The 25,789-nt window shown below is 33.7% G+C and overlaps 1 protein-coding gene across 1 annotated transcript in view; it reads left to right on the top strand.

Annotated features, from left to right (window-relative positions):
• Positions 1-293: 293 nt before the first annotated feature.
• LOC145288268 (uncharacterized) overlaps positions 294-25,789 on the top strand; it is a 72,895-nt gene continuing 47,399 nt past the window's right edge. The window contains exons 1-10 of the mRNA XM_080136305.1: positions 294-300; positions 397-483; positions 1,488-1,592; positions 2,684-2,857; positions 8,116-8,253; positions 12,766-12,914; positions 15,311-15,435; positions 16,838-17,037; positions 21,161-21,266; positions 23,431-23,664. Coding sequence (XP_079992431.1) covers positions 294-300; positions 397-483; positions 1,488-1,592; positions 2,684-2,857; positions 8,116-8,253; positions 12,766-12,914; positions 15,311-15,435; positions 16,838-17,037; positions 21,161-21,266; positions 23,431-23,664 — 1,325 coding nt within the window. The remainder of the gene's footprint in view (positions 301-396; positions 484-1,487; positions 1,593-2,683; positions 2,858-8,115; positions 8,254-12,765; positions 12,915-15,310; positions 15,436-16,837; positions 17,038-21,160; positions 21,267-23,430; positions 23,665-25,789) is intronic.

The raw sequence follows: 25,789 nt of genomic DNA, 5'->3' as shown, positions 1-25,789 counted from the left end.
GAATTAGTATAAATTCAAAAAAATTATGAAAAATAATGCAGAAGTATTTTAAATAAAAATGAGCTACAAATACAGTCTGGATTCAAGATGGCGGTACAAATGAAAAAAGATCCAGGCTTTAGTAAAAATTATCAACTGCAGTTACCTCCGTCTGGATCTTGTAAACTTAATTAAACATCTGTTAAAATTAATTAAATAAATTGCAAAACTCAAAAAAAATTTCATTTTTATTTGTGAATTATTTTTCTACTCAATCAGATTTTATAATTTTAGGAATTTATACTAATTTTGCCATGGCAGGTAAGTACGTAGTACTCTTTTCACCTAAAATGCATTTGTTTAGAAGATTACCGATATCAACACACATCTTTTTGTCTTTAATAATTCCTTTTTCAGTTCTTGTTACTGATGTCAATTTAGGTTTAAATCCGCTTGACGATTTCTTTTTGATGAGGTTTGGCAGCAAGAATTCTAAAAGAGCAGGTAAGTTAATTCTGTTTTCTCAGTAAGTATTTTCTTTAAAAAAAAAAACATTTAAAAAGTTTTTATTTACCCCCAAAATGGCATATTATTACTAAAGTGTAAAGAGCTACTGTGATAGGAGCTAGATTCATAGGAGGCGAGGCAACCTGAGTGGGGAGTTGGACAGCAATATGTTTGTTCACACACATTTACATTTCATCATGTTAGTGTAACAGAGCGTGTATTAGTGTGTGGGAAAATATCAGCAGGAGCTGTAGGATAGTGGGTTTGCAAAGATAGGAGCAGTAGCCTAAAAAGCACATATGTAAATTAGAAAGGGCTTGCATGACCAGAAAAAGAATGGGCTTGCATGACCAGAAAAAAAAAAGGACAACATGCGGTCGGAAAGAAGAAAAGGGCGCGCCGAGTAAGATGGACGTGTGAAAGTCAATAGGTGAGAAATGGCTGACTATGGCTAACATGAGGCCGAGGGAGAAAGAAAAATGTGACCAGGTGAGATGGACATGTGACCAGGTGAGATGGACATGTGGCCCTGTGGTGGCGGCAAGAGACTTTTAAGCTGGTGTTAAGATGGCGGGGTTTTGTTTATCTAATGGGAGACGAAATGAACAGTAAAAAAAAAAAACAAGATGCAAGCATTGTTTGGAAAGTACGGTAATAAATGTCTTTGCTAAAACAGTAAAAAGCTGAGTCAGATTTATTTTTTTTTTTTTGTTTGTTTGTTCCTTTTTGATGATACCAGATGGCATGGAGGTCTAAAAGATGTTTGAACTGTAACGGAGACACATCTTTTTTCATTTGTACCACCATCTTGAATCCATAATTTATTATACATTTTAATAAATGTATGACAATATATATATATATATATATATATATATATATATATATATTTATTAAATAATCAAGGCACCTTGTAGTAAACCTAAGTTCCGTACATTACAATGCTTTCATGATAAAAAAAGCATATGAAATCTCCTGCTACTTTTTTTTTATATTTGCAGAGAAAGAAAGTCCAAACAAATCCGAAACAAAGATTCCAAAGTATGATGTTCCACAAAGTAACGATTACAAATTCATCGAAAATATTCTCCATGTTACCATCACACGTAAGTGTAAAGACTAGCAAGATTACCTGGCGTTGTCCGGAGCAAAAATTTAATATATTTCTATTAAAATTTCTATCTCTTTACCTCTCTCTCCATCTGTCTCCCCCCCCCCCAACCCAGCCTCATGTTTTCTCCTCCTTATCCCCAAACCATCTTTCTCAGCCCATTTCTCTCTAGCTGGTCATACATACAACTCTGCTTTATAAGATAGATCACTTTATGCCTTGTTCACTGTGCACTCGCAGGGGACCATGCCTGCTTCACTTGTGTTTTGTACATCAAATCATGATAAATATTTCGATTTTTTTTTTTTTTTTTTTTGTGCATCTACACCATAATAAAGAAATTCAAAACTTTTAATATTGAATTTGAAGGCAAACCAATAGTCTCTACTTAACTGTTTTGTTACAGTAATGAATATATCCAAAAATTATGAAAAACGATAAGGTAGATAAAAATATATTAAAGAAAACATTTTTTGACTAAAATTAGCAAAGATAAAATGTTTGGCTAAAAGATCACTGGAGAGTTCCAAGGAGAGGTAAATGGTATATAACTATTACCAATTTTTTTTTTTTATTATTATTAATTGTGACTTAAAAATATGAGTTACTTGCCTTGGTTTAAACATAATTGAGTTACTTCCCTTGTTTTCATGTCATGTGTTTCCAAAGAAAATATTGCAAGGGTTTTTAACAATAAATAATTTATTTAAATATTGTGGTAATATTCAAGTGCTTCTGATGTGCTAATTAAGTAGATGTCGTTTTCAGTTGAAATTAACACAAACGGTCAGAAGATACTATTTATTGTTTGATTTTTAATTGATGTTTTCTTTTTCTGAATTTTGCTATTATAGTGTAATTGCACCGGTTTTTTTTTTTTTTGTTTTTTTTTTGTCTTTTTTTATAATCAATCAATTATAGCAAACACATATTTTTTTAATGATTTTAAGGCGCTCTGTGTTTTAGCACCTTCCGTCATTTTCCGTAGACCGCCTGGATAATTCTGTCGCTAGTATGGTCCTTATACTGCATAAGTATCGTAATCATAAACAAAATACTTATTTAACATATTTTTTATCATTTTAGGTGATTTTGATTTTTTGCTGCAAGAAATTTCAAATTCTGCTGAGCCATTTATGAAATTACTGAAGACATCAGGAGATTTAAGTGCAGGCAAATTATTTCAAGATCTTCAACCCGAAATGACTGGATTTTTATTAAATCAGAAACAGAAAAGAATTCTGGAGGCTGGCAAAAAGGGTATGAACACATTTCTTAGTGTTTGTCCTGAATTCCCCCTATGTTAAAAAACAAAAATAAAGAAAAATCTATACAATGTACATACTTATGATGAAACAAAATATCATATTCCAAAAATCACATAAATTATTTTTAAATAAGAAAATCAAATTTTACGAGTAACCCAAGAGTGACTGACTGTCTTGTCTGACATTTTGTAAGCAATCTAAAAAAAAAAAAAAGGGAAGATAACTCAACCAATTCAAACTTGTGAGATTTATGTTACAATCCCTACGAATTCCCGTCATTATTTTAAAAAAATTTAAATGATTTTCTTTATAAAAACAAAACCACTATATCAATTTATTTTTGGAATACGATATTTTTGTTTCGTCACAGGTACTTACATATAAATTTTTCTTTATTTCTGCTTTGGAAAAATCCCATTTCTCTTATTTCTCATTTATGTAGTTCTATGTTCTTTGAACGCACCAAATAAAGGAATTTAAATTAAAATAAATCCCAGAAAAATATTTTCATTATTGAAATATGTAGTTTTATTTATAATTTAAATATAATTTCGGGCATATGGCCTTGCAACTCATGCATATATGACGTAATCTAGAAGTCTAGTTTTTACAAAACTTACACATTAAATTAAGCTGTATTTCAGCAATAACACATTGAATGTTTTCTTCCAAGTAGTCTGTTGTGTCTGGTTTATCAGTGTAGAAATAGGACTTTACATATCCCCAAAGAAAATAATCTAATAATAGGGTTGAATCGTACGAACAAGGTAGCCAGTTGACAGATCCATTTCGTGAAATCATTCGTTAATCAAATGTTTCTCTCAGTAAATCAGTCGTATCATTTGCAGTTTGCAAATGCTGCTCGAGTGTCAGTCTATTCTTAATGAATTGCTAAACCAAGCTGAACTCAAAATAACTGATAGTTGCTAAATCTGCAATTAAATAAAAAAAAAAAGAGCTGTCAATTTAAAGTTCGCCACCTCTAAAAAAACAAACACAGACTACAAAAATCTATGGTCCCTCCTTGCCAAACATTCACAAAAAAAAACTTGTCTATCTTCAACCATTATCAACAATTTCTCCTGTTCTCTACCTGTGTTTAAATCTAAACGCAAATTCCATGAACAAAGCTTCTTTCCTGGAACTGTTCACCTGTGGAACTCTGTTCTGCTAGCCTACTTTCCTGCTGATTACAACATGGCCATCTTCAATTCCAATGTAAACAAGTTCTTGTTACTTGTCCTCTTAAGTAATCCAATTCTACCCAATTTCCATTCTTAATGATCACTACACTGTTGTCTCTGTGATCGTCGTATACTCATTAACTCTTATCCTTGAGTGGCCTTTGGGCCTTGGTGATGCCATTGTAAAAAAATAGTTTCACAAATTTTTATGCGTGATGTTGCTTCTTATAGTTATATGTAACAGAGCCTTTATCTTTATTGACAATGCTGCGTTACGTAAAACTTAAAATGTTTGTTTTTTAAGACCGATTTTGTCTGGCATTTAGAAAATACTTTTTTTTTTTTACAAGGTGGTCGCCACTTATCAAGACTCGGAAGCCACTCAGGGATAAGGGTTATTGCATGTACAGTACGTTAGTGTGGAGATTTAATAAAGTGCCTACTTAAGGGGGCAGTTCATCAGCAATTTGTTTTTTTTTTTTTTTACATAGGCATCACCACATTATCAAGGCCAAGAGGCCACTCAAGGATAAGGGTTAAAGAGTGTACAGTAGAAATTGGACATTATAGTAATCATTAGTAATGAAAATTTGGTAAAGTTGATAACTTATATGGAACGGCTCATCAAGAACTTATTTACGTTAGACTTGAAGACAACCATATTGTAGTCAGCTGGAAAGCAGGAAAACGGAAGACAATTCCACAGGTGTGCAGTTCTAAGAAAAAAGCTTTATTCATGGAATCTACGTTTAGGTTTAGGCAGGATAGGCTGTTTTTAGCAGATCCTGCCCAGATATGGCAGCAGTATTCCATCCTTGGACGTACTTGGCTTTTATATGAATAGAGAATTGCATCAGTAGTGAGATATCTTCTGGAGCTGTAGAAGGATCCCACCATCTTTCCAGCGACCTTGGCAACAGATTTGATGTACGTGTTCCATTTCAGATCAGATCTTTCTTTCGTAGATTCGTTCACAGGTGATGCTTGGTATACAAAAGAATTTGGTGCTTGTACATTGTGGGAGACAGGTGATAATCGCATTCCAAAAAATATTAACAATAAAACTCTTTGATATACTTACATATCAGGTTAGAATGGGTATCTGCACCAAAAAATTAGGGAAAATTATTGAATTGAATTTTAATTCAAAAATAAAAATCATTTTTATCATATTTTGCTGAACTGCCAATTGATAAATGTAGAAAATCTTTAAAGCAGGGGGAGATAAGTCTGTCATTTAACCAAGTAATAATGAATGGTGGTCGGCAAAATATGGTTGTGGGTAACTGGCCTGGAAATAGGTGTTCAGTTTATGTTGAATTTATATTGGAAAGTGATCCCTCCCTTTAAAATCTAAAAAAAAAATGTTAATTTCTTTTTCTTTTCTTTTTTTTTTTCACGGGATATTTTTTTCAGACTGTTTACATGTAGTTGCCCACAAAAAAGTAGAATCTCATTTTATTTTGGGGTAAGTTCCACTGCTTGTGATAGTAAAAAAAAATACCAAAGATATATATTATTCTTTATTCGTTTTATATCTACATTGTCCAGAATTCTCCCGTATTAAAAATCAAAAATACAGTAAAATCTTCATGATGTGCATACCTGTAATAAAACAAAAATATCTTATTCCAAAACTCATATAAATCAATTAAGTAGTTTTATTTTTAAATAAAAAAAATCAAATTTTATATGTAACAGAAAAGCGGTTGAAAACGATCCAAAAAAAAAAATGAAAACTAGGAAAGATAACTCAACAATTTGCAAAATTTATGTTGTAATGCTTATAAATACCTATTAATCGCTTAAACATTATTTAGTTTATAAATATAAAACTACATCCTTGATTAAATTACGTGATTTTTTGGAATATGACATTTTCGTTTAATCATGGGTGTGTATATCATACAGATATTTTGGCTTTTCTTCATTATTGTAGTGAAATTCGAAAATTAAAATATTGATTTGCAAGTTAAACCAATGGTATCTACTGAATTGTCATGTCACAGTAATGAACATATCCAAAAATTATGAAAAATGATAATGTAGAAAATTAGTTATTAATGAAAATAGTTATCATAGAGAATAAGTGAAAGTTGAGTTTTGCAAAAAAAAACAAAAAGAAACCAGAGAGTTCTAATTGTAGCAAAGGGAGGTAAATATGTTCTGAAAACTGAAAATCTTTGGCCAATTTAGCAAAACTTAATTTTTGCTAATTTTCTTCAAAAACTGGTATCATTAATAATTCATTTTCTACCTTATCGTTTTTTCGTAATTTTTGGATATTTTCATTACTGTGACATAACGATTCAGCAGTATCTATTGGTTTCACTTGAAATTTAATATTTCATGCTTTGAATTTTGCTATTGTAACAAAGGGGAGGCCTTTTACTAAGAACAGTGGTGGCAAGGCAAATTAATACATCGTATTAGTTTAGCTGATTTTTTTTGTTTCACATTTTTAAATTTTATTGTGCGATTTTGCTACAATTATGAAGAAGAAGCTATTTTTCTTTATTTTTTTTTTTTAATATGGGAAGAATTCTGAACGAGAACATTCGGTTATAGTCAGTTAACGTACTTCCTAATTTCCGGCTTAGCACTACTGGAAGTGATGATAAGGCAAATCAGTTCCTCCACTTTTATTATTCTTCAGTATTTCTATGGTAAACCAATTTATTGAAATGAAATATATAAGAAAAGGACATTATTGAAAAGTATATAATGAAAATTATACAGATAAAAATAACACAATTAGTCTTTTTTTGCACTTGTAATAACAAAATTTAAGATACTTGTACAGTTTAATCAAGACATTAAAAAATGAAAATATTGAGAAAAAAAAAAGTTATATTGTATGTATCCTGTATGGAATGAAGTTCTTAAAAAAAATTTCACTTAATTTCATCACATACTTTTTTTTTTTTTTTTTTTTTTTTTACAGCGAAAAAAACAATTTATGATACCAAGCAAAAAGTTTGATTTTTAGGAAGAAAAACTGCTATTAAAGATAGGGAGGGAGCGTTGGCGCTTTAAACTGAGTTATCTCCCCGTAGCATGTTCAAAAAATTCAATGCGCTGTCATAAAAACATGTTTTTCTGCTGTAAAAAACAAAAAAAAAAACTACTTGATCAAATTAAGTGAAATCTTTTTTTCGGAGATCAACGGATACGTAAAATGTAACCTTTTTTTTTTTTTTTGATATTTTCATTTTTTAATATCTTGATTAAGCTGTACAAGTATCAAATTTAAAAAATAATTTTTTTTATTTCATTTGAAATTCTATAGAACATATATGTTTATGAAATTATAAAAATAAGTTTTTTAGGCACTTGTTAAGATAGTCAACAGATCGGTTTTTAAAATATGTTGTTTTAACCCAAAACAACAGTAATTATTTAATTGTCATGTAGAAAATAGTAATATATCTACAAATTACGAAAATTCATGCAGTAGAGCTGTTATTGTGTTTTTAGAAAAAAAAAATGTTTATCACTATCGGCTAAAACAAAGCGTTAGCCATTGAAGTGGCTAAAGAGAAATAAGTATTCCGCTATAATCGCAATCTTCAAGGTGTTCACATCTAGGAAAAGTGTCGTTTCCCTCAATTTTCCGTAAAAATTACTTTTAACTATAAATAATTTTCTACTTGATGAATTTTCGTAATTTTTTTATATATTACTATTTTCGACATGACAAGTAAGTACTGTTTTTGCTTAAAACAACATATTTTTAAAAAAATCGATCTGTTGACCCTATCTTAACAAGCACCGTTTTTTTTTTTTTGTTTTTTTTTTCTCTTTTTGAATTTTAAAAACAAAAGTTGTTTTTTTTATTTGAATTTATATAAAAAATATGTTTATGAAAGTATAAAAATAAAATTATTGAAATCAAAATGAATAATTCATAGGCGTGAGAGAAAAAATGTGAAAGAAACGGATTTGCCTTGTCAACACTTCTGGTAGCACTACACCGGAAATTAGGATGTACGTTGGCTGACTATAACCAAACAGTTTTTTTTCTTCATAGAATGTCTAAATGACTTTTTATGGTCCTTAATTACAGGGTGTTTTAATGAAGAACTTCAAGCCATGAGTGCAGTTTACATATTAGCCTCGACGGCAGATGTGTTGCTGAATTGTTGTTTTGAATCTGCCAGTATCCACCTCAGTGAGATGATAGAAAAGGATTGCTCTCTTCAAGGTACATTACTTAACTTATATTACACTAGCAGGACCTGTATCCAGGCATTACCCAGGAGGGAGGAATAAAAAATAATTATTTAATTTAATCAATTCAGTCATTACAGCCACAACTATAAAAAGAAAAAAATTGAATGTGCTCCGACAAACTCCCAACACTTATATTCCCTCAAAATTAACAAGCAGCAAAATCCCACCCCTACAATGTTGAGATCCCTAGATGCCGGAAAATCTTTTACTCAAATATTTTCTTTACTTGAACTTCTAGATTTTGGAATTCCCTCCCAGATGTCTGCTTCTCTAATTATACTGACATGCAAAAGTTCAATTCTAGTGTGTACAGATATCTCGCTGCTCAACTCTCTACATAGTATCCCTGCAAATTTGGTTCCAAATAGTAGCCCGTCATGTCAAAGTGTACCTTGTTTGGTGTGAGAAAACAATTGTTAAAAAAAACTTGAAAAAATATGTAATTTTTATTTATAATTTAACTTTCTTTTCTCTCCTTGATCAGATGATAGAAAAAGGATTGTTTCCTTGAAGATAAATTACTTAACTAATACTAGCGGGGAAGGGCTTTGCCCGGGCGTAAAATACGCTTAAATCTGATATTTTAATTTGTCCAGATTTCATATATATTATAGAGTTGTGATTTCAAAAGTAAAAAAAAGTATTTAGGTGCCATCAGCTAGAATCGAAACTGAAGAATTCAAAGCTGGTGACGTTACCACTGTACCAACGTGACATGCATACAAACTAATTAAAAATAAACTAAGATGAATATATAAAATGTTTAACAATCTTTTTTTAATTTTAACCCATTTTTGACCTCTTAAAAACAATTTTAACTGGCTAAAACCCCATGAAAGAACGGTCCATAAAAATTCCAATCATTTGAGGCCCCTAGCGTCTCTCTGTGACTTAGTTTCAGACGAGATAACAAACATGGCAAGTACTCATCTGAGCTCCAATCTCTGGTCCCCCCCTCGCCAATCTTTCACGATAAACACCCGTCTAGCTGAAACCACTGTCATTAATTTTCCCCACTTTTTATCTGTGCCTAAATCAAAACGTAGATTCCATGAACAAAGCTTCTTGCTTAGAAGTGTATGCCTGTGGAACTCTCTTCCGTTTGCCTGTTTCCCACTAATTTGTCATGAAGGAACAATTTTTTGTTACCCCTCCCTGCAGAAAAGTGCCAAGTTCAGGGTGAAGAGATTCATGTTTTTGGTCAATTTTTCGATTTTTATCATCCGAAGGGTCGTGCTTCAAAACGATACCGATCTTGTGAAAATCTGTTGCCTCTGTCAAAAGTTTTAGGCAGACATACAAACATACATACTTACATACATACATTTAAACAGACAGGTGAGATTTATATTATAGACTAGCGGGGCTACCCGATGTTGCTCAGGACCGTATAAACAATGAGAAAATTGAATTTGATTTTGAATATATTTGTTATTCTTAGGAGAGAGGAATTTTTAATGTCTATGTATCATTTGCTATTTCGAGCAAAAGAATATTTTACCTACCTAGGATGGGTATTACACATGAAATAATGGTATTTTACCTATGGTAGGTAATTGACAGCATGTATATGAAATAATTTTACCTTTGCAAGGACGGGTAATATACAACACATACTTAAACTAATTTTAACTACAATAAGACGGGTAATTTACATACATATACAAAACAATTTCACATACTTTTTTTTTACCTCAAAACGGACATTACTCTCTCCAACCCAACCCCCAAAAGAAAACACAAGAGCACATTTAGAATTAACATAATCATGCTTTTTTCTATCCACCTATGCAACCATCACATCATTCCCGGATAATAACATAAAAAATTCAAAAAATATAGATTACCCCCTAAAGAAACTGGCCTAGTAACATTTCATAGAAAACCAACAATATATATGTATTAATCTAAATTTGAGATCGTAAACTGTTTAATCCATATCCAGAATCGACTTCACAAATGAAGTAATTTTGAGATAGAAAATTGTCTAAGCCATTTATGGTACAAACTTTATATTCTGCCGCCCTCATTTAATCCAAAGTGACTCTGATTATTCTGCTAGTATATATTTGCCCCTATCTCGTACAATCCCGAGCAATGCCAGGAATTTTGCTAATATATATTTCCATCAATTTCCTTCAATTCTGGGCAACGCTGAGGATATTGCTAATAAATTTTCTCACTTATCTCATTCAATCTTCAGCAACGCCTGGTATTCTGCTAGTGTATATGTGCAGCTATCTAATACAATCCAGGGCGATGTGAAGTATTCGTCTATTCTGTATTTGTACCTATCTCATTCATCCCCAGGCAATGCCAGGTATTCTGTTAGTATTTATTTGCACCTACATTATTGAATCCCGGGCGATGCCTGGTATTCTGTTTCTATATCATTCTATCCGGGGCGATGCAGGGTCTTCTGCGAACATATATTTCCACCTATCTCATTCAATCCCAAGTGAAGCTGGGAATTTTGCTAGAATATATTCTCACCTACTTCAATCCCAGGAAACGCCGGGTATTCGGCTAGTATATATCTCAATCAATCTCATTACATCCTGGCTGATGCTAGGTGTTCTGTTAGTATATATTTCAATCAATCTCATTCAATCCAAGGCAATGTTAGGTATTCTGCTAGTATATATTTGCATCTATCTCATTGGATCCCAGGCGCCCGTGTATTCTGCTTGCATACATTTGCATGTATCTCATTCAATCCCGAGTGACTCCGGGTAATCTTCTAGTATATATTTTGACATATCTCATTCAATCCCATAATTCTATATGTTACTAATTTCGAAAATCATTTTTCATAATTTAACCCACATTATCGCAACCATCTTACGAAAATAATAACTTTGATACATTGTCTTGGCTCTTTATTTCATTACAAACACACTAATCAAATAACTCGCATTTAATAATTTTTCATAATTCTTGGATATGTTACTAATTTAGATTAGACAATCATTTTACATGATTTTAACGCACATGATTGCTACCCTTCCCCCCCATTACTAAAATAATAATTTGAAATATTGTCTAGGCTGGTTTTTTTTTTTCATTAAAAACACACCAATCAAATAACTCACATTTCATCATTTTTCATAATTCTTGGATATGTTACTAATTTCGACAATTATTTTTCACAGTTCAACCCACATTATCACCCGCCCCCTTACTAAAATAATAACTTTGATACATTCTGCATGTATATATTTCCAGCAACGTTTTCAATACCAGGTGATGGCGGGTACAAAGCTAGTATATATTTCCAGCAAGGTTATTCAATCCCAGGCCATGCTGCATACTCTTCTATTATATATTCCCACCTATTTAATCCATTCAAGGGCGATTCTAGGTATTCTGCTAGTATATATTAACACCTGTTTCATTCAATCCTGGACGGCGCCAGGTATTCTGCTAGTATATAATTCCACCTATCCCATTCAATTCCGGGCGACGTCGGGTATTCTGTTTGCATATATTTCCGCCTATGTAATTCAATCACGGGCAATGCCGGGTATTCTGTTAATATATATTTTTTTGCTTGTACATATTTCCACCTATCTCATCCAATCCTGGGCAACGCTGGGTATTCTGCTAGTACATATATCCACCTATCTCGTCCAATCCCAGACGACACCGGGTATTCTGCTAGTCTATATTTCCACCTATCTCATCCAAACTCGGGCGACGCTGGGTATTCTGCTAGTACATATTTTCACCTATTTAAAACTGTAAAACCTTTTTCTTTTTATTAGTTATCTTTGAAAATTTTGCAGATTTTCTTTTGGAGTTAGTTGCAGACATGCTGATATGGCTAATATTTTCTGATTATGTGAATTTATTATAGTGTTCATATTTTTTGTGCCAAAATAGCTAATCTTTACTGATTTTCTGTTAAGTATCTTGTGCAGGGGTTTTTCTATACTGAAGTGCTTTCCTAAGTCTCAGGAAAAAAATTACCAATGTAGAAAGCCTGCAAAAATTAAACCATATCCATGTATTTTTTTTTTTTTTTTTTTTTACATAGTGATCACCACTTATCAAGGCCCGGAAGCCACTCAGGGATAAGGGTTATTGCAAAGCTTCTTTCACAGGTCCCGCTAGTGATAGATAATTACAACAATAGGTTATGAATCAGATAATACTGTTGCAGGTGTGTGTGTGTGTGTGCGCGCATGTTTTTACTTACGAATAAGACTAAGTTCTAAAGATATTGTTTTTGTTTTAATTTCATAAATATAAATAAAATAAAAAGGGATCATGTCAGCCAAATACTTTGAATTGTCATCCGCTTTTTCGCCTCTCTGAGCACTTTGGCATTTCTCTATTGTTAACATAAACGGCCAAAAGATGCCAAACAAAATAGCTGTTTTGTCTAGTTCCAAAGCTGTATCAGTATCGATATGCTTAAATGCATCTTAAAATGTTTAATCTTATATTTGATTCAAGAAAAACTGAATTTTCTCGATTGTAGGTTGTTTTGAAAGCCTAAGAAACACGTTCTTCAAATCCAGGAATAATTTCCTCCAGCAGAATATCACACATCCCAAAATTGTGTCGGTCACCAAAGAAATTGAAAAATGGCAGCTTCAGAATAAAATAGGGTCCAATTTTAATGGCAAGGTGAGATTGTATTGTTATTGATTATCTGGCTTTATTCCTATTTAAGTTTTGCTGCTTGAAACATTAATTTAAAATAATAAACGTTTCATTCATTACTTTGTTTGTTGCCTTACTTTCACTTCCTCACAGACGAGGCATTACGAATCTCTCTTTGCTCTTTCGTTACTTTTATGGTAGGTGCTTGACTGAGCTCCTATCAATGATCCCTCCTCTGTAAAACATTTCTGCAACCTCTTTCCCAAAGAAGAAACATTGCAAGCCTGTCTCTGCTTTATCGTTATTTTCATGGCAAGTGCTCAGCTGAGCTTCAATCTATGGTCCTCCCTCGCCAAACTTTCACAAAAAACACTCGTCTAGCCAAAACCACTATCAATAATTTCCCACACTCTTTACCTGTGCCTAAACCTAAAACGTAGATTCCATGAACAAAGCTTCTTTCTTAGAACTGCTCGCCTGTGGAACTCTCTTCCGTTTGCCTACTTTCCAGCTGACTACAATCTGATTGTCTTCAAGTTCAACATAAACAAGTTCTTGATGAACCGTCCCCCTAAGTAATCCAATTTACAAAATTTCCACTACTTATGTTTACTATACTATAATTACATTGACTAATGTATATCCATTAACCGTTATCCTTGAGTGGCTTCCGGGCCTTGATAAGTGATGACTCCTGTGTAAAAAAAAAAAAATAAATAAATACCCACCTAGCTGCAACAGTTACCAACAACTTCTCTCACTCTCTATTTGTATTTAAAACTAAATGAAAATTCTGTAAGCAGAGTTTTTTTCCTAGAACTGTCTATCTGTGGAACGCAATAGTATGGGACTGCTTCTCAGCCTACTATAACACGGTCAGCTTCAAATCTCTAATGTGGATAAATTCCTATTGATAATCTAGCCCTACATAAGTTCCACCATGACTGATCTTGCTGCCTCACCATCTACCTAACACTTAACCCTTATCCTCGAGTGGTCTGCAGGCCTTGATAAGTGGTGACTTCCCAATTTAAAAAAAATTTGAAACAAAACCTCATTTATTCAGATAAACAGATAAACATTAACATTTTGCTAAGTTCAATACAAATTTATTTGTCGATTAAATATGACTAAAGAAAGGGAAAGAAAGAAGAAATCAATTTGCTATTTCACTTGCAATTTTAATAACAGATTACGACTTACTGAGAATCCAGTCAGACTCTTCCAAAGAAAGAATAATTTGAACCTAAATGCTAAATATTTATCCAGGAAATGAAAATATTTAAAAACAGAAGTATTTGTCACGTTGAAATCAAATAATCATTGGATAAAAATGAAGACAATAACAAATGTTAAAACCAAAACAATCATTAAAATCTAAAAAAATAATAACAACAAATAAGAGTTAATTAATAAAATGTCCTTTTCCAAAACCAGTATGCAAATGAGTTAACTTCGTGATTGATGTTTCATATACATAAGCAAGTAGTGTGTCCGGAGCAAAATTGCATTGTGAAAATAACAGCCAAGATGAGAATAGTAGTTCGAATAATTCAAATGATTAATCTTGATCTAAAAAATTTAGAAACAAAATAAAAGTTAATTAATAAAATGCACTTTTTCAAAACCAATATGCAAATTAACCATGCAACTGATATCACACACACACACACACATATATTTTGGCAGCAAATCATTATCCAAGCACGTCTGATTGAACACGACAGAGTTATTCTTTTTTCCGATTTTACTGGATATCTTTTCCATTCGCCAAGCGGTCTTTTTTATTTCAGCTGGATTTTGTATAGAATGGTGCCCAAATGTTCAGCCATATTCTTCTCAAACGCTTTCTATTAGTGCATCCGATTATCATCAGGAGCAGTTGTTGTTTCTTTTTCTTTGAAGATTGGTGTATTTAGAATTTTTTTTTTAATTGGTTATAAAGGTGGATGCAGGAAGGTTAGGGGCGATTTGACCTTGGTTAAATGTCGGTAAATAGGGGAGGAGTATGACACTTTTAGTTACGTGTCAAAAAGTTGTTTGGGTAGGCAACATTTTTTAAGAACCAAGTGTAATAAACTGTCATTGAGTGCAAAGATATGGTGACCCAAGCAAGAACAGGATTGATCTATAAAACTGTCAATAAAACAAAAACCAGGTGTGTGGACCTTTCAAAATTATAAACAAATTATATAATTAAAATAAATTCGTTTTTGGAATCCAACATTTTAAGTGCAAAGAGATTAGAAGGAAACGGAGAAAGACCAGTCGAAACATGTGGTGATCATGAAACCCTCGGCCACTCGGTTTCGTGAAGATATTGTACCATAGACATACAAACATACATACACGCAAAGCTACACTCTATATAATAAATTAAAAAAAAAATTATTTCTTTGTTTTTTTTTTTTTATAATTAGATATTAATAATCTGCGAACGAAACACACCTGGACTCATGACAGCCATTCTGGATCATATTTTACTTGGTACAAAGACGAAAGCAGAAATCTTTGAATCCACTTCCTGTAAGAATATTTGTGAAAGGCAAGTAAAACCATTTTTATTAAAAATTAGATTTTTTTTTTATTCATTGTGAACTCATATTCACCCCTGTAACCTGATTGTGTACAAGAGAGTAATTTGGTTTGTCCATACAGTAGGGACGTCTCTGAAATTGCTATTATGTCCTGGCAGTAAACACGAGCTTCCTGGTTGGTAAACAATAAAACTATAAATACATGGGTCCCTTTAAATCAAGGTAAATCGAGGTTGATATGTCTATTACATCTACTTAATGTGTCTTGTGTTGAGTTGTTAGCATCATTACAGTTTTCCCCATCATTAATTCTCTCCTGAGAATTATCTATCTGGGTTGGAAGGTGTATGCTGTATAAAATAGAAAAATAAAAAATATATGGCATAATCTTGTTGACACACGATTCTCATTAGATCACCAAAGTTAAGCAACATTGAGCCTAGAGTTCAAGGAAAAAAGCAATTAGAGTAGAAGGCTTTCCAACATCTAGGGATCTCACTGGTATAGGGATGGGATTTTGCTTCTTGTCAGTTTAGTCGTGAGTATTTACAGGTAGGGAGTACAAGTGCTTTGGGTTGGTTGAAGCACATTCCATTAAAACATTTGTAAAACAAGCACAAAGGTGCAATATTTTACTGATGAGAGAGGTTGGAATTTGGTTTCTAATGGAGAACCTGTTAGGTCAAAGACTCATTTTTGAACCCTGTTTAAAAGTGAGAAACTAGTGACGAATGCATTAGCCCAGATGTGGCAACAATACTCCATGTATGGGCGAATTGTGGCTTTGTAGAGATATGTGTTTTTGGCACCAAAACCAAACACATCTTTCATATTGTTGCTGCTGTTGTTTCATTGTTATAGAATTTAAAAAAAATTTTTTTTTTTTCTTTGCTACAGTTTTTAAGCAGGGGGGTACAAGTGCTTTGAGTTCATCAGTACACATTCCATTAAAACACCTGTAAAACAGGCACAAGAGTACAACATTTCGGCAACGGGACAGAGGTTAGAATTTGGTTGCTAGGGCAGAACCTATTTGGTTGGGGACTCTTTTTAAACTCTGTCTAAAAGGGAGAGACTAGTGGCAGATGCATCAGCCCAGATGTGGCAACAATATTCCATGCATGAGTGAATGGTGGCTTTGTAAAGATATAGGATACTGTCAAGTGTAAGTAATTTTCTAGCATGCTAGAGGGAGCCCATTTTCTTCGCAGCAACCTTGGCAATCTTCTCAATGTACTTGTTCCAATTCATGTTGCCTGTGAATGTTAAGCTTAGGAGTTTGAACAAAGCTTTCAGGTTACATGTTGTCGTGTTTTTGGCATCATAACTAAATACATCTTTAATATTGTTGCTGCTGCTGCTGCTGTTGTTCCATTGTTATAAAATTTTAAAATTTTTCTCTCTTTTTAGCTTATCCTCTTTGAATAGTACAGTCATTCTCATGCAAGAGTCTATTATAAGCGATGATTTCCCTTGGACTCTTTTTTCCTTCGTCATTCAATATGAACACAACAAAAAAGCTTCAGATTACTTGGCGTTATGTGAGGCACAAGGTATTACTTTCTGCTCACTGCAGTCAGTTATCAACGCAAAGGACAGGCAGAATCAGCGTAAGTAAAACTCTCCATCTTCTATTTCAATGCAACACAACAGTTTATAAGAAACAGGTTCACATGGTGTCTAGAACACCAGGAAGCAATCTACGAGGGTTTTTCCAATAGTAAAGCCTCCCATTTTTTTTACTCAGAAAATTGAAGAGCTACGAAGACAGGAGTGGTACCATTAACACGAGCTATCTTTTGTGTTCCATTTTTTCTACATAATCACTTCCATTCTCAATAGAGAAGTAGTCAACCACCTCATGCAATATGGTTTCCGTTCTGCTAGATCTGCAGCAGATGTGCTGACGGTTATATCTCATAGGATTAGTGAATCTCTCAACAAAGGCTTCCTTTCTAGGGCAATTACTCTTGACATATCAAAGGCCTTCGATAAGGTATGGCATAAGAGCCTACTTCACAAGATTTCCAGCCATGGTATAACTGGAAATGTTTTCTCAATTATTAAATCATTTCTCTCTGATAGGCTCATAAGAGTAGTGGTTAATGGGCAGAAATCAGAGGCCCAGAGTAATAATGCTGGAGTCCCTCAGGGTCCATCCTGGGCCCAACTCTCTTCCTGATCTACATCAATGATCTCCCAAAACACATACTTAAATCATTCATTGACATCTATGCTGATGACACGACCATCTATGGCAACACATCAAAGGCCGTAAATGACAAAATTCTCTCTGATTTTCTCTCCTCTGATCTTTAGCGCGTGGTACAGTGAAGGAAGAGGTGGCCCATTTCTTTTAAAGCATCTAAAACCAAGCTCCTATCTTTACATCATCAATGCTCTGATCCCCATCTGGCATCAATTGAAATGGATGGCTCTTGTCTTCGGGAGGCTCCATGTTTTGATAAGCTTCTGGGTTTGACCTTTACTCCTGATCTGAAATGGAACACGTACATCAAGTCTGTTGCCAAGGCCGCTGGGAAAATGGTAGGATCCTTCTACCACTCCAGAAGATATCTCACTACTGATGCAATTCTCTATCTGTATAAAAGCCAAGTATGTCCAAGGATGGAGTACTGCTGCCACATCTGGGTTGGAGCTGCTAAAAACAGCCTATTCTACCTTGACAGAGTACAAAATAGATTTTGTGGTTTAGTGGGGGAATCCCTTTTCTTTTCCCTACAACCTCTCTCCCACAGAAGAGACGTTGCGAGCCTGTCTTTGTTTTATCGTTATTTCCATGGCAAGTGCTCGTCTGAGCTCCAATCTCTGGTCCCCCTCGCTAATCTTTCACGAAAAGCACCCGTCTAGCTGAAACCACTGTCAGTAATTTTTCCCACTCTTTATCTGTGCCTAAATCAAAACGTAGATTCCATGAACAAAGCTTCTTTCTTAGAATTGCACACCTATGGAACTCTCTTCCATTTGCCTGTTTTCCACCCGACTACAACTTAGATGTCTTCAAGTCAAATGTAAATAAATTCCTGATGAATCGCCCCCTTAAGTAAGACACTTTATCAAATCTCCAGTACTAATGATTACTATGATACTATCCGATTGATTACTGTACACGCAATAACCCTTATCCCCGAGTGGCTTCTAGGCCTTGATAAGTTGTGACCTCCATGTAAAAAAAAAAAAATACATTTTTACTGATGATGAATGATGGCTGTGTATGGGCTCCAGGGCAAGCTTTGTCATACAAGGGTCATTCCAAAGGTAAAGCTGCCTATTTTTTTTTTAACTCGAAAAGTTAAAGGGCTATGAAGATGGTAGTAGTATCATTAAAACAAGCAACCATTTTTGCTCCAGAATTTATTTTTTTTACATAGTCACCACCATTCTCAATAAACTTTTTCCAGGAATTCAGTGACGCATCTATGCTTCTGACGCACGTCCAGGACAAGGATTGTTTTCTTAGAATCTCACACTTTCAATATCTTCAACAGAGAGATGAAACTTTCAACTCATGAATGCATAAGTTCAGTGGCCATAACAATGCAATTTACAATCCCCTCTGATCCATTCAAGTGGAATAAAAAAATAGGAGACATTACTTTGGACCCCCCCCCCCCTTCCTCCTCGTAGAAATCTTTAAAGTACTTCAAAAGCTATCTTTCGTCTTGGAGTTTATTTACTTTTTCAATATGTTCAAGTTATGATGAATCAAATCACATTGCAATAATATTATGTAACAAATTTAAATTTTTGTTCTTGAGAATATTAAAGGTTATTATAGTTAGTTTTTCAATATCTGTGGAACTCCTCTTAATAATCATCGATCCCAACACTTTTGTGCCATGCTTTTCTTTACCTTCATCTTCTATTCTGGCCATGTTGTCATCTCTCATCTTTGGTGATTGCCACAGTGACATGCACTGGTTTACAAGGATACAAAAACAAAACCGTGCAGACTCACAAGAAGAAACACAAACTCAATATCTCCCTTTAGTCCCAAGAGACAGAAGATATCCCCCTGTAGCTGTGCAAGTAATTGTGAGGGTTGCACAACTCCCAACCACATTTCCTGAATCAGCACTACTTGAGTCCAGTGGCAAGGAGAAGTGCTAGAAGACTGGAAACAATGTTGAAATAAGTGGAGAGCACATACAGCACCTGGGATTCCTAAATGGTCACCCATTTTAGTACTGACCAGGCTCAACGTTGCTTAATAAACTCTGGTATATTATGCATATTTCATTTGTGTTCTGTGTATGTGTGTGTGCGATAGTCTCACACAAAGCACTCCCAAAAACGTAGTTCAGTTCCAGCATATAAACTAAGACCTGAGATAATTTGTCTATGTAGGCATCATTGTCATTCATCACAGCTCTGCGCCAATCTGCAATCTCTCTCACCTTACTCGGATTTACCTTCATCTGTCTAAAGCTAAATACTTTCTGGAATCTCTCCAAGCTACAAACTGCCTTACTGTACTGAACTGAAGTGATAATCGGGTTGAACCAACTTCCTCAGAAAGTTTCAGGAATATGAAATACACAAATGGTCCAAATCGCTTGCATATCCCTGTCAGGACTGATAGCAACATTAGGTTTTTGCAGCTCTTGCAAGGAGGTGCTGAGGTCCTTCTACGTACAGTGCTTGCTTTCTAAAATGGTCACCCATCTCTTACTGATCAGGCTCAATGCTGTTTAACTTCAGTGATCCAACGAGAAACTGGAGTGTCAACATGATTATGCCTTGAACAACTCTGACTCTTAAATATATTTAGATTGTCTGGAAATCCTAAACGTCTTGCGTTTGTCTCAGAGTTACCGATAAGCTGACTAATCTTCAGCTGGGACATTTGTTATCTTATTGGTTCCTGGAAAATACTGGGTAACCAGCTTATGGCCAATTATCGGCAAAAAAGGTATTTTAAATTTAGAAAATATTTACATTAAAATAGTTCCCAGGAATTGTAACGTCAAGAAAAGGAATTTGGTAAGTAAAAATAAACATGGATGACTACGTTACAGAGATCAGACGATGGTCATGTGGTGATATGTATTGATGACGTCATTTAGAAGGGAAGTGGTAGTCACAGTTGGCAGACACAGTCAGCAGTCAGAGGAAGAGATACGGTCCACTGACTGTAATGGGTCCGAGCAGGAGAGACTGTCATAAAATATCAATAAGACCAGCATGCAGCTTTCCAATGAGGAAACATTAATAAATAAAGTTGCTGTAAATACAATAAAGACTTTGGGTCATGCGAATCTTCATTTGCAGTTTTTCCAAATATCCGTCAAATCAAGATAAACCCAGATGAATAAGGTATGTTTCTACATTGGTCAATGTTAATCCCGCCTCAAAGAGAACTGTATCTGTCACCTATTATTGTAAAGACTATCTATCATAAATGTTATATGTCCTATTTATACACTCATCACCAGACAATCACATATACACTTCAAATATATAATATATACATTCAACATCTTAGAAATAAATATATTATACGTCAAACAGAAAATAGACACATTCATATATACTCGTAAATTATGTGACCACATTATATAGATGACTATACAACATATTCAAATGATATTCTTTGAGTGAAGGAAAGTTTCTGTTCCCTTAGATTTGTGTAATTTTCCTTTGGGTTTTATTTCAGTTTATTTATTTTATTTATTATTATTATTATTATTATTATTATTATTATTATTTCAGCCGTTTCTAACTATAATTCAATGAGCATTTATAATGAAATCATTAAATTGATTGGTTCAGAAGTCATAACTCATAACAAGCAACTGTTGCAGCTGTTAGAGACAAGGTAAGTATTGAAATCTACATCATAAAGTTGTTTTTTCCCAATTACATTTAGACATAGCTTAATAACCAAAAGCTAATGTGTTCTACCATCCAATTAGACTAAACCTTCACGTGCGTTTCCAGAAATTATGCATTCATTTCATCTTCTTTCAATACTTATTACATTTCATCTGGATTAACTGATTATCATAAATATACATTTTGAAATGAAGATGGCTGCCATTTTTACTCACTACTAATTATTTATTCTTACTTCTACCCATAACACCAGTTTTTAATGATTCTTGGAATAATAAAGACAATAACACTTTTTTGTATTTCAATTTTCACAAAGTATTCTTTGCTGTTATCATTTGTACATTTTCAATTAAAATAATGACTACTCCCAGTTTTATGGAATATAAGAATAGCCTTTTTTTTTCTTTCTTTTTTTTCTTTTTTTTTTTTTTTTTTCATTATTTGCAAACTGTTAACACTTGCATGTCTGCAAAACAAAAACATTTTTGCTAAAACTTGTTCTAAACTCATTTCTTACTTTTTTCATTTAATTACTTAATTTTTAATCAACAAGACATCTGTTTTTGGTATATTAAGCTTCACAAACGGATTATTGTCACATATACTCCTTTTTTTTTCTCCTGTGGTTGTCATTACTATTAATGGTAGAATGATTATACAAATTGAGTCTGTTTGATTAAAAACAAATACTTGTTTAATATTTACTTTAATATATTGATGGTGCACATTTATTGTTCTATCTCCTCTGGAATCTCCTCCAACTGCTCCGCTGTCTCAATTCAATTCAAACCAAATCAAAGTCTAATAAAACATCTAATGTCCCTTTCTATATTGATACTACTTGAAATGCAGTGAAGTCATTTTAGTTTTGTTTCTTAACTTATGAGATGAAGATTGATAATTCATATTATTTGAGTTATGTGGATTACTATTTCGATCGATGTAACCTGCGATCCTCTTTTGCACGGACTTGTGGCATAGTGGGTAAAGTACTTGATAAAATTATGTTATAAAATTACACTCTCCACAGTGCAAGTGACTTTAAAAATACAATTGCGAATTACTTAGGATTTATACCTAGTCATGGCTGATGGAAAGGAAGAATGCTACCCCTGTGAATTGAATAAAGGGTTCTATTCGAAATTCCGTGCAGATTTTCGAGTTCAACAGAAAGATTCCTGGGTTCAACACCTGAAGATGAAAAATTTGTGTGAATAACTGAAGATGAGTAGTCTTAATGACTTAAATAATACATAGTTTCTATTAGTTTGCATATTTAAAAACTTAAGGTAGATATTTTTCAATTTAGAATGAGTTAATCCCTTTGCTGATTTTATTTGTAGGTGATTATTTAAAAATATTTCATATTAGCAGTCATCTAGACCAGACTAGTAAATTTTATTTAAATAAAGTGTAAGTAAGTATGTCATTATATTGCCAATAACATGGTACAACAATAACAAATGAAAATTGGGTGATTAAAAGCAAAGTTTGATTTGCCAGTTTAAATGCTATTTGGGTTTGACTTTGAAAATCTGACAACATAAATTTATATATGATTTAATGAATATTAACACATCTGGGTTCCTCACAAAAATTTGGTAGAGCAACTTGGAGGAGACGTCTTAAGATCTGCAAAAAAACCTAACGTGTAAACATATAACCATCTATGAGCACAAACACTTGTTCAGTAAGGCAATTTTTACTAAAATATTTGCGTTTGACTTTGATAATCCAACAAAATAAGTTTATATGTTAGAAAAGAAACACAAGTTTTCAAAGCAATGTTTGATTTGTCAGTTTAAATGCTATTTGGGTCTGATAATCTGGCCAGATAACATTGCGTATTAAATAAGAAATAGAAGTATTCAAAGCAAAATTTGATTTGTCTCAGCTTAAAAGCTGTTTGGGTCTGACTTTAAAAATCCGGCAAGATAATATTATGTGTTAGAAAAGAAACACAAGTTTTCAAAGCAATGTTTGATTTGTTAGTTTAAATGCTATCTAGGTGCAACTTTGAAAATTTGGCAAAATAAGTTTATATGTTAGATAATTTTTGGCTGGAAATGTGCGCTTACTTGTTAACTTGCTATAAAATTGCTGTTATTATTATTTTACTTTCTTTCTCTTGTTTTTTTTTTTTGCAGGTATAATATAGTTATTATTGGAAGGATGTTCTCCCAGGTGTCTGCTCCAAGACAACTTCATTTTTCAGATATCATAGTAGATGAAAGAAATGCTATTGTCCTCTCTTCGCCGTCTCAGTTGAAAGCAAATCTCTTGGAATCTTTTATATTCCGTCTCGTTCTACTGAGCATCAAGTTCTCTTTTTGCTACATCATCATCACGCAAACAACCACGAATAATGATTCAAATAAAATGTAAGTAAATGTATTCTGTTTATTTACCTTTTTTAATCTTTATTAAATTATTCCTGTTAAGAGTTGTCTCTTCCTGTGATTATTATTACTTGAATAAGTAAAGCGTGAGTTGTCTCCCCCTGTTTACACATCTGCTGGAATAAGTAAAGTATGAGGTGTCTCTCCCTGTTTACACATCCGCTTGAAGAAGCCGATGTGTAAACAGGGGGAGACACCTCGGGAGCGGGGGCGGGTGGGGGTGTCTATGGTCATCCTCGTCACTATACCTTTGCTTGTCTATGCTGGTCCGAAGTTCTCATTTACCATAATACCGCAAACACACTGCAGGTCGTCCTACTTAAGATTCTCCAGTCATATCGTTTTTTTTTTTTTTTTTTTTTGTTTATTTATTTAACTTATAAAAAAGTAAAAATAAAATTGTATAAAAAGTTGTTTCATTGGAAATTGATTAAATAAATCATGATTTGTCTCCCCTTTGTGATAATTTCAAAAGATCATATTTGTCTATTTAATAATACGTTCCGAGTCAAAGTCCACGGAAAATGCAATCAAAAATAATAAATAAATAACTAGTACATTCGTGTAGCGCCCTGTAATAAAGTGGTCAAGTGAATGTCAGTAAAATGGAAGTGGATTCTCAAACACAGGAGGAAAGTTATGTTTTGTTTTCAAGGGGACATCATGTGCATTTGAAGTTGTTAGAAAAAAAAAACAACTTATGCAATAACAAATGTGTCATACCAGAATACCCCAATAACAGGACTGCCAAAAATAACTGCAAAAGATTAATAAAGCATGCAAGAGAGTTGTATGCTCAGTCCGTCAAGTCCAAAGTAGCTAAGCGATGGTTTGGTTCCGACCAATTTTGGCAAATAACAATCAAGGTCCTGAATAAAAGTGTGTGTTCTATCCCAACCATCATCAATGGCCCTGAGCTAATCTCGTCAGCATCGAACAAAGCTAAATTCTTGGCTAAAAAACTTTGCAGCTAATTCTACACTATGTGATCAGTGCTGCCAACTCCCCGTACTTTCTCCTGTGTCTGAAAACCTGCTATGCGACTTACAAATATCTGTGCATGATGTTGCCAAGCTAATCAAAAACCTCGATTTCAGTAAAGCAACTAGCCCTGTAGTCAACCGCCTCAGCAAAAATAACCTCCTTAGTTACATGTAATATGGCTTTCGTTCTGCTAGATCTACAGCAGATGTACTAACAGTTATATCTCATAGGATTAGTAAATCTTTCGACGTAGGCTGCCTTTCTTGAGCAATTACCCTTGATATATCAAAGGCCTTTGATAGAGTATGGCATAAAGGTTTACTCCACAAAATATCCAGCTATGGTATAGCTAGAAATGTCTTTTCAATTAATAAATCATTTCTCTCTGATAGGTTTATAAGAGTAGTGGTTGTTGATGGACAGAAATCGGAAGCTCACAATATTAATGCTGGAGTCCTTATGTGGTCCATGCTGGATCGAACTCTCTTCCTGATCTACATTAATGATCCCCCAAATCATATCCTAAGATTATTCAAAGACATTTATGCTGAAGATACTACCATTTGTGGCAACACTTTAAAGGCCATAAACGACCAAGTTCTCTCTGATTCTCTCTCCCCTGATCTTGATCACGTAGTGCAATGGGGAAAGAGGTGATTGGTTAATTTTCATACATCTAAAACCAAGCTTCTATCCTTACATCATCAACACTCTGATCCCTATCTGGCATCAATTGAAATGAATGGCTCTCATCTTGAGAAGGCTCCATATTTTGACAAGCTTCTAGGTCTGACATTTCCTCCTGATTGAACATGTATGTCAAATCTGTTAACCAGGGCTGCTGGGAAAATGGTGGCATCGTTCTACCACTCCAGTAGATATCTCACTGCAGATGCAATTCTCTACCTGTATAAGAGCCAAGTACGTCCAAGGATGGAGTACTGTTGCCACATTTGGGCAGAAGCTGCTAGAAACAGCTTATCCTGCTTTGAGAGAGTTCAAAATAGACTTCGTAGACTATTGGAGGATGCCCTTTTCTCTTTCCTGCAACCTCTTTCCCACAGAAGAGACGTGCGCCTGTCTCTGCTTTATCGTTATTTTTATGGCAAGTGCTCGTCTGAGC

Source organism: Euprymna scolopes, chromosome 11 (genome assembly GCF_053919585.1).
Source record: "Euprymna scolopes isolate OS-2025 chromosome 11, ASM5391958v1, whole genome shotgun sequence".
NCBI classification, from domain to species: Eukaryota; Metazoa; Mollusca; class Cephalopoda; order Sepiida; family Sepiolidae; genus Euprymna; species Euprymna scolopes.
Note: the sequence above shows the minus strand (reverse complement) of the source record. Positions and strands in the feature narration are given on the sequence as shown.